A 10,460-nucleotide genomic window follows, 5' to 3' on the forward strand; every position below is an offset into this window, starting at 1 on the left:
AATCGATGAATTCTTCCTCTTCATGATGCACCTTGCTTTGGGCCTCAAGCAGAAAGACCTGGCTCATCGCTTCCATGTCCATCAGACTACAGTGAGCCGCATCATAACCACTTGGGCAAACTTCCTCTATTTTCTTTTAGGCTCCGTGCAAATTTGGTTGCCGAAAGAGAGAGTACGAGCCTACCTGCCAAAGGAATTTAAGAATTTCCGAGACACCCAGGTTATCCTGGACTGTACAGAGCTCCGCTGCCAAACACCTTCGTCTCTGCTATTACAGAGTGAGGTCTTTTCCAACTACAAATCTCACTGCACCTTCAAGGCTTTGATAGGAATGGCACCTCATGGTGCAGTAACTTTTGTCTCTGGACTGTATGCGGGGTCAATCAGTGACCGGGAGCTGTTCAAGCAATCAGGGATCATCGACATCCTTACCCCTGACATGGCCATAATGGTGGACAAGGGCTTCTTAATTGATAACCTGGTACCATGCAAAATCCACAGGCCTGCTTTTATGACCAAGGGCACACAAATGTCTGCTGGAGAGGTGAGACACACTCAGTCTGTGGCCAGGCTCAGGGTGCATGTTGAACGCCTGATCCGGAGGTTGAAGGAACATAAGTCCATTTCTGGTAGCATTAATCAACTGTTTGCAGTGTCATGTCTTCTCATTAACTATCAGAATGGACCACTTGTCAAGGCATGGGCCCAGTGAGTCTACACAGTGTCATTCTTGTCTGTGTACTAAATCTTTTAAAGTCTTTATTTGGCACATTGAAATGTTGTATATATACTGTTGTAAATATGGTCTGGAAACTGTCTAATTTTCTTACTATGATTGCCTAATAGATTTTTTTGCTTGTTGCTTTTGTCTCATCTGGGATGTTTTTTGAGATTGCCTAATAGATTTTTTTGCTGGTTGCTTTTGTCTCATCTGGGATGTTTTTTTGACTTGCCACATATAATTCTGTTAACTATCAGAATGGACCACTTGTCAAGGCATGGTTTGAAATATTGTAAATATTTTCTGCAAACTGTCTAATTTTCTTACTATGATGGCCGGATGTTTTTTTTGCTTGCCTTTTGACTTGCCACATATAGTTCGTACCAACATTCTTTCATTACTGATACCTGATAAATAACATTCTTCTTGACCAGTTGGTTCATTAAAAAAATAATTTTACAATCCAACTTTTGACCTCCTTCCTTTGTTAGAGCAGCCATACTTGCAATTGCAACACAGTTCTAATTCTGTCAATCTTCTGCCACCTGCTCAAATCTTTATTTACAACTATGGAGAAAGACAAGACTAAGATACAGTATTTTCAAGTGTCTTTTCTATTTATTTGAATGTTGAGTCATAAGTTATATTTATGAATTATATTTATTATGATAGTTATCTACAACATTCATTCGCAAATATTTAAAGCAAGCAAATAAATAAATAAATACGTACACAAAATCCCTTTCAGAGCCCATCAACAGTGAACAACAGCAGTATACAGTGTAACAGTAAAACAATAACAGTATGTGTACTGTATACTAAGTAACGATTTCCATTTTGTATAGACTTGCTAACATGAACAGTAGATCAGTTCGGATATTGTATAGACTTGCAAACATGAACAACAGATCAGTTTGAATACTGTATAGACTCGCAAAAATTAACAATAGATCAGTTCAGTTATTGTATAGATTTGTAAAAATGAACAATAACACCTGAACTCACTGAACTGATGGAAACTGATTAAACTTATTGAAAGATACTATGCCCAAGGCCATTGGAGTGACTTACTACAAACACTTCTGTATGTAGTGGTAAAAGAAAAAATGATCTGCTCTGTCTCTAATGGTGTGCATTACATCAAGATCTTTATAAATTCGCTCGACTAACATGTCTTCCTGAGCACAAACGACAAAATCACACCACTCTAGCCCTGTCAAGAGCATCTGACCTTGAACTTGCCAGTAGTACTTGTGCTGCCTCCTGAGTTTCAAAGCACCACCGGACGTTTTTAGATAGGGGCAGTCCACATAGCTCTGGATATTGGGGCATTTGACCTCAAGGAGACCAAATGGTGGGTTCCCAGAGGGATCAAAGATGACTCCATCAGGAGAGCTACCTAGCCATGGAGCATCAGGATGTACAATGAACCCGCAGGGTGAACAGTTCACGTTTTTAAGAGTGCAATACTCTTTAACAGCGAGTGGCTCCATATCAATACTTCTCCTCATGTCCGTGGTCTGACCAGTCCCCCTGAGAATTCTCTCAGCCAGATTCTGATGTCCACGAACTTGGCATACCTCGTGGAAGCGAGTAGATGTCACTCTCATCTTTCTCAAACGATGCCACTCCTGGCACGAACTCTGCCCTTGTGTTGCAGCTTCTATCCTGTGGGCCATGTTGAATGACACCTCCAGAGACTTCAGGTGCAGATGTTCCTGCTCTGATAGAACATAGGCACAGGATTGTGGTTCGAGCCTGTAGCTGTGGATGGGAAGGGAGGGTGAGGCAGGGGCAGATGGGATGTTGATGACTTCCCTCATTGCTGGTGGTTTATGCTGAAATGACAGCACGCTCCCTGCCTGGACAGCTCCAAAAGCAGACTGGACTAACGGGACATCAGCTGACATGCCCATTGTTGTTACCAAGGGTGCAAGTGAAGGGGGAAAGTCTTTGTACACCTCTGATACTCTCAACATGGCAAGATCCGGCAGTTCCCCATCTAGCGCCTTGTAGAGAGAACTTCTGAAAAATATTACCAGTAAAAAAAAAATAGTATTAAAGTAAAAATCACTACACCAAACTTCTGCCACAACATACATAAAACCACACCGAGATACGAAGTAAAGATAATCTCACCTTACACAGTCTGTTGTTGAATTTCTGGGTTTTCGAAACTCCATTTCTCCAACTGGGCCTGGCCTAACACCCTAACATCAGAGACACATTCAACATGGGATCACAATAGTTACAATATGCACAGTAATAGTACAGTTCACATGTTACATGACTTACCAGTGTCCTTGGTTTATGCCAGATCTGCTCTGTGTCTGTGCAGCTGTGCACCGGGGGAACAGCAGGAATGTTTAGCTGCGAATAATGGGCAGTCTGATAAAGAAGTGCAACCAAATGATTGCATAAGGCACAGCCCGCCACACAGGAACAATGGCTGCTCACCAAAACAACAGGTTTTGAGTGCTTTAACACCATCTAGGGAGAAATAGAAGCTTAGATTTTCACTTTTCTTCATGGATCTATGATAGACTGCCCTCACGCTGACCTCTCCTGTCACCTTGTCTTTCATTGACACTGTGATGGCAAGATCCGGCAGTTCCCCATCCAGCGCCTTGTAGAGAGAACTTCTGAAAAATATTACCAGTAAAAAAAAAAATAGTATTAAAGTAAAAATCACTACACCAAACTTCTGCCACAACATACATAAAACCACACCGAGATACGAAGTAAAGATAATCTCACCTTACACAGTCTGTTGTTGAATTTCTGGGTTTTCGAAACTCCATTTCTCCAACTGGGCCTGGCCTAACACCCTAACATCAGAGACACATTCAACATGGGATCACAATAGTTACAATATGCACAGTAATAGTACAGTTCACATGTTACATGACTTACCAGTGTCCTTGGTTTATGCCAGATCTGCTCTGTGTCTGTGCAGCTGTGCACCGGGGGAACAGCAGGAATGTTTAGCTGCGAATAATGGGCAGTCTGATAAAGAAGTGCAACCAAATGATTGCATAAGGCACAGCCCGCCACACAGGAACAATGGCTGCTCACCAAAACAACAGGTTTTGAGTGCTTTAACACCATCTAGGGAGAAATAGAAGCTTAGATGAGATATTGCTTGACAGATAAAGCATTAACAAGAAAAATAATGCTGTATTCTGAGGCTCACAGACAAAATATGAAAATGTATTAATTTTTAACAATATGATACAGGCCTATTTTGCTTGGATAATGTTACTTTTATTAAGCTGACAGGCAATTTATCAGCTTGCCTAACCATTGCCCTAACAATAACCCTACTCTCAAGTCGTGTGGCTTTTCACTTTTCTTCATGGATCTATGACAGACTGCCCTCACGCTGACCTCTCCTGTCACCTTGTCTTTCATTGACACTGTGAGGAAGAACGACGAACACACAATTTGAGACTGTAACGTTACATTTTTACACAGTATCTTGACAGTATCTCTATAAAAGAAAACTCACACAAACTCACAATCGAAAGTTAGCTGACAAGTCTGTCAGTCATAGTCGAACAAAACAGCTAACTTTAACTTTAGCCATCTAATCGTTCAGTTAACATTAACGCTAACGTTAGCTGCTACAATAACATTTCAATGTAACGACTTACCCTCGTAATTATCGATGTAGTTGGCGATATACATCTTGAATCCCTTTTCCCGTTTGCTGGAGGGAGTGGGGCATGACTTCTTGACAAGTCGGTCCACATCATTGATAGTCAGACGAGGTAGGTCTTGAAGACAGCGAATGTAAAAGAGTGCCATGTTTGCCGGTTTGTCTGTCGGTCAAGTGAGCTAGAATTTCGCGGTCAGTGTAACAGGAAGTTTGTCAGCCGGTATAAGCCAATCCGGAATTGTGACGTGCATTGAGCGCATAGGAGTGAAGACTCTATCAGTGCCGCTCACAGGACAGAGGCAGAACAGGACAGAGACGGAGTTCTGGAGCGATTTCACTGCTTTATATGAATTGACTATAACCACATACATGGATATAAAAAATATTGTGTGGAAAATAAGTGAGTTTGATTCATACATTGAGGGTTTGTGTTGTGACTTGTATGATGCAGTGAGCAGTTTAGCACTGGTTAATGATTTAATGCACTGAGCACTGCTGTAGTTTATATAACAACACTCTCCAAATGCAGAATGCGACTTTTATTTCTTTTACGTCTAATTCCTAGTCAAATTAGAATGATATCTTAGTTTTACCAGTGATATAGTTTGTGATTGCATTTTCTAAAGGTATGTCCAGAATGTGCAGTCTATAATAACATTAGAGACAAAGTCGCTGGCGGTGTGAACGGGGATTAAGTGCTATCAGAAAGAAAGCTGTTCCTTGTGTTAAAATGGTGCTTGTTTACATTTACATTTACATTTAGACATTTAGCAGACGCTTTTATCCAAAGCGACTTACAATTGGGGGATACATAAAGCGATTCTTCTTAAAAGAGGCAAACAGATACAGGAAGTGCTTGTAATACCAAGTTTTTAGACATTGTTCAAATAAGTACACGCTAGAAAGAGAAGGAATAGATAAAGAGATAGAAGTTGTTTTTTTTTTGGTTTTTTTTTATGATGATGAAGTCAAGTAGCTTCGAAAGAGATGAGTTTTCAGCTGTCGCTTGAAAATGATCAGGGATTCAGCATTCCGAACCCTATCCCTATGGGAAGATCGTTCCACCAGCCAGGAATGATGAACGAGAATGTTCTGGGGGGAAAGGGAGCGTAGGTTTCGTCTAAAAGTATTGTTTAACAATACTGAAGTAGATTATGTGGTTTCAGAAACTCACTATTAAATGAGCTATCAAGTATAGCTATGTAAGAATCAGCATGTAGATGCTGACAAATTAAAAAGAAAAGCAACATTAACAGGCGGTTTCCCAGACAGAGATTAGGCATAGTCCTCACCCTTTAAAGAGAGATAAAGGGCCTAAGAGCACAAGGCTACGAAGAACCCTCCCCCCTGACAGAATGAGCTACTGGGATCTGGGTAACATCAAGCGGGTAGCATCTGACAAAATTTATGGGGAGAGGCCCAGATTGCATTGGCACAGACATCCTGCTAGGAAAACCCCTTAAACAGAGCCCAAGAGGCAGCCATGCCCATAGTAGAGTGTGCTCGGAGGCTATAAAGCTTCTGGAAGTTGTAGCTTCTTGCCCATCCATGGCTCACTGCTGGTCTACACGTTTCCTCCTCTTAGCCTGATAACGCCTACCCTGTTCTGGGTGAGAGAACGGAGCCTGACTTTGAATGAACAGCTGGTCACTCTCTCTGAAAGTGCTGGTCCTGTTGATGTAAACCCACGGGGCACACACAGGACATAAAGCATTCAGCCTCTGATGCTCTGAACCCCAATGTGTTTAAGTTTGCCTTCTCAAAGGCCAAGCCCAGAGGCCACCCTGTCTGGGTGAGGGTAGAATATTTCCCCCTTATAGAGGAGTGATCTCTGCCAGCTATGGTGCTTTGGGCCACCTGGGTGCTATCAAAATTAGAATCAGGCTCCATTCTCTCATTCTGGCCAGGGTAGGCGTTATCAGGCACAGGGAAGGAAATGTGTAGAGCAGCACATTGGGCCTGGCACCACGCTGAGAGGGGCATCCTCGTCCCATTGTGAGAAGTACATAGGACAATTTGTGTTTTCGCATGATGCAAAGAGATCGATGGCTGCCTGGCCGAATGTCTTCCACAGCAGAAATACTACTTGTGGGTGGGGGTGCCAGTCTCCGTAGAGGGGGTTCCCCCTCGACTAGAGGTATGCGCCCCTCTTCAGAATGCCCAGGACATGGGTCACCCATAACGATAGACTAGAGAAGTGATGACTGTCTGTACACTATAGCTCTTAATGTTTACCTCTTAAGCCTTTCCCAGTGTGCTGCCAAGTTTGTCAGTTCTGCCTGTAATGTCTCCACTGTGACACTGTCACACAGGACACATGTGGTGATCATCATAGAAGATCAATAATTTACTGAGTTTCACCAGAGCTGATTTTGGGAGCCCATTTTGTTGTATTTCAGCAAAATAGTTTGGATCCATGCAGGCAAAATCTGAACATAGAGCTGCACTTGCTGTGTACCGTTGGTAGATGATATCTTGAAAAGTGTCCATGATGACATTGTCATCTTGTCAGCGTAATGACGTTGTGACTCTGTACTCTTTCAGAGAATCTGAAGATGGCTCATCCACTGCCATCTCACCTGGCATCACCATTTTCTTCCTTCCTTTTGTCTGGGAGGGTAATTTGGACCTTAAAATTATGATCATCGTGCTCCTGTAGAATTCTGTGCAAATTTATATTTTTAACACCTTCAAAATAACAGGTGAACCTTTTCAAGTTGTCTTCTTTGCCCATAACGATGCAGTGAGCAGTTAGCAAGTCCATGCCACTTGTCTGAAAGTAATTTGACAGTGGTGTAGTCTGAGCAAATTTTCAAAGAAAAATGTGCTTAGTATGGAGTAATGCCTCTAAGTATCCTCTGGCTTTCACTCTCATAGTGGGCTACATTGCATTGTCTTTTTCCATCTTTATCATGGTGGTTACTGGTCAATGAAAGGTCAAGGTCAATGAAAACATGCCCCATCAGGATTTCCAAAATAACGAAAATAAATAACTTTGTGGTCTTTGGACCACCACTGTATTTCTCCTGTTGGAACAATAATTCTGTCTCCTGTTCTTACTGACCACCTCCCACACTTTCATGCATTTGTAGGACCAAGCATGAATGTGGTGATGTCATTTAACAGGGAGAAAAGTGATTCACTTGACACTGCAATTCCAGTTGTGTCTGCTAACACAAGATTAAGTATATGTGCATAACACCAAACATGAACTGTGCCTTTTGTGTGAAAAGTGCAGAAAATAGCTTGTACTGCTCTTGCATGTTTGCAGCCCCATCTGTTCAATCACCAACACATTCCTTGATGTCAATACCAACCCTTTCCAAAACTCTCTTCAGCAAAACAAGATTTTCCCCAGTACAGGACTCACACTCAATCACTGCTATTAGCTATTATCTCATTGATGCCATCTGTCACATATCTTACATTGATACTTAGATGTCAAATCTTGTGTTGTATTCATTTGTACTGAATACATCCCAGCTTTCTTAACTTCTTCAGTAATGTTTTGCTGGATTGAGAGACTGATGACACTAATGACTGTTTAGTGTTGTCTTGGACTGCAAATTCGCAAGGGAACCTCTTCTTTTATGTCCACTGTCATGCAACTTTTTTGTCTTTTCAGTGCATCCATTGACATGTCCTTGCAGACATTACTAATTATAATAATCATATATAAATATGTGATTTGACATGGAGAAAATGTGCTCCATTTTGTGTAATGCAAGTTAGAATGTGAAGCAGTTTGATGATCATTACCAAGGGCACTCTACACTGCACTGTCAAATTTCAACCACATAAGATAACTTTACTAAAGGTCTTCCAGGCCTATAACAAACAATTGGTGGACTAAATGGTTTGGACGATTTTAATGTTCTAACAGAAACTATGAACAATAAAGTGTGTTTACAAAGGCAGGTATAATCAAGCTACTGCAGGGTTTTGCGTATTCAAACTAGTCTTTCCCGCCTCTCTGTACGTCTCAGTATACATGACAGTAGGGGCATAGGCGGAGTTTAGTCCATGATTGGCTCCCAGACAAGAGCCAATCATGATTTTGTCTGAGCTATGAATAAAATGTAAAAATTAAATAATTTATATTTTCTCATTTTATTTGTATTATCTTATTATTTTAGTGGATAGAATAAGTACGTTTTGGGCTAAATTAATTTCTATGATATTTAAGCCCCATTCTCGCGAGCCGCGACTCATCATAGGATACATGAGAGGAATCTCTTTTCATTATTTTCCCGCTTTAGCAAGTTAACTGAATAATGGAAATTCGTTGTATTTTTTAATAAACCCGCGAATAAAAAAGTGGTGGACTGAGTCACTGCTGGCTGAATTGGACAGGTGATTTTCACATGAAGCGATGGCCTTGAGTGTGGCGTGTGACACAGTATTCAGTTGTGACTAAAACGGCATCAGTCCTCTACTAAGCATGTACGCAAGCCTTAAGATTCACCCTCAGCTTGTGACAGCTGAAATGGATCTTGTGAAATGTGCGATCGCATCGCCAATCACTCTTGAGAAGCTTAAAGATGAAGTACGAAAGGACAAATATCCAAACTTTTTCAGACTACTGCAGCTTGCACTCATGCTGCCCGTTGGTTCGGCTACATAAAAAATACGTTTCTCAGTTATGAGGAGAATAAGAAACTTGCTCTGATTAGAGCCCTGCACCGGTCACCGCTCAAGTGGAAAAAAGGGCACTTCTCATATTTATTGTCATTTTTTTTTTCTAATCAAAACGTTAAATATTTTAGGGGTGTGCGATATTGACAAAAAATATATCTCAATATTTTCATAAAGATGAAGTACGAAAGGACAAATATCCAAACTTTTTCAGACTACTGCAGCTTGCACTCACGCTGCCCGTTGGTTCGGCTACATCAGAAATAAGTTTTTCATTTATGAGGAGAATAAGAAACTGGCTCTGATCTAGCACACAGAGAACGATTTGACTGAAAATTTATCAGACTGAAAGAAAGATAGTGGTCATCTACGCAATTCGGAAAAAGAGGCTGATGTTCTGCATTAGTTAGGCTGTTTTTTTTAAATAATAATAATTATAATAATTCATTTTATTTAATGGCGCCTTTCTAAACACCCAAGGTCACCTTACAGCAAGCAAACTAGTAAAAACAATAACAATCAATAAACAAGTCCTGCCAGCATTACAAAATTCAACTACTGCCAGCATTACAAAATTCAACAGCACAACTGCATACATCATGAATACAATAAAGGCTTACAAGAGCAATAATAAGAGCAATTAATAAGAGCAAGTCATAAGAAATCCTGGGTAAAAAGATTAGTCTTAAGGCGAGATTTAAAAGTATGAAGGCTGTCACTGTTCCGTCTATTTGGGGGAAGAGAGTTCCATAGGTGAGGGGCAGCAAAACTAAAAGTTCTTGCTCCCATGGTGCTTAAACATATACGCGGCGACACAAGAGATATCGAGTGTGAAGATCTGAGAGTGCGAGGAGGAGTATAGATGTGGAGAAGGTCAGTAAGATACGGTGGAGCAAGGTTGTGAAGTGCCTTAAATGTGAGAAGCAAAATTTTAAAATCAATGCAATACTTTACTGGGAGCCAGTGTAGACGTTGGAGAACTGGAGAAATGTGCTCTATTGATGAAGTCCTAGAAAGAACACGAGCCGTGAGGTAACCAGTGCATGAATAAGAATTGCAGTATTATTTGTTGTGAGAGAGGGACGAAGGCGATTAATATTACGCAGGTGAAAAAACGCAGTACGCGTAATATTATTGACATGAGCTTCAAAAGAAAGTGTGCTATCCAGAATGACACCCAAACTCCTGACCTGCTGAGAAGGACAAATTGCATTATTATCGATATCCACTGTAAAACAATCATATTTAGTCAAAGTAAACAATCATATTTAGTCAAAGTAGATTTTTTACCAATAAGTAAGACCTCAGTTTTATCACTGTTGAGTTTTAGAAAGTTGGCTGAAAGCCAGTCTTTAATTTCAGCTAAACATCTAGTCAAGAAAGGTGGAGGAAAATAACGTCTCAGGTTACGTATGTAACCCTAGTTCCTCGAGGGAACGAGACGCT

General features: G+C 40.9%; 1 protein-coding gene across 1 annotated transcript; it reads right to left on the reverse strand.

Moving 5' to 3' along the window:
• Positions 1-1,791: 1,791 nt before the first annotated feature.
• Positions 1,792-3,217, reverse strand: LOC107753726 (uncharacterized). The gene is made up of 3 exons (XM_016569940.1): positions 3,017-3,217; positions 2,861-2,931; positions 1,792-2,746 (listed from the first exon to the last, which is right to left on the reverse strand). Exons 1-3 carry the CDS (start codon positions 3,209-3,211, stop codon positions 1,792-1,794), a joined length of 1,221 nt encoding a protein of 406 aa, XP_016425426.1. The 5' UTR covers positions 3,212-3,217.
• Between the last annotated feature and the right edge of the window lie 7,243 nt (positions 3,218-10,460).

Source organism: Sinocyclocheilus rhinocerous, unplaced genomic scaffold (genome assembly GCF_001515625.1).
Source record: "Sinocyclocheilus rhinocerous isolate Xijiao unplaced genomic scaffold, SAMN03320098_v1.1 scaffold3824, whole genome shotgun sequence".
Lineage (NCBI taxonomy): Eukaryota > Metazoa > Chordata > Actinopteri > Cypriniformes > Cyprinidae > Sinocyclocheilus > Sinocyclocheilus rhinocerous.

Coding starts and splice junctions, on each gene's coding strand:
- LOC107753726 (XM_016569940.1), bottom strand. CDS start 3,211: ATGGTGTTAAAGCACTCAAAACCTGTTGTTTTGGTGAGCAGCCATTGT. Junction 2,932..3,016: donor GGCATAAACCAAGGACACTG/GTAAGTCATGTA, acceptor CTCTGATGTTAG/GGTGTTAGGCCAGGCCCAGT. Junction 2,747..2,860: donor TCAACAACAGACTGTGTAAG/GTGAGATTATCT, acceptor AATATTTTTCAG/AAGTTCTCTCTACAAGGCGC.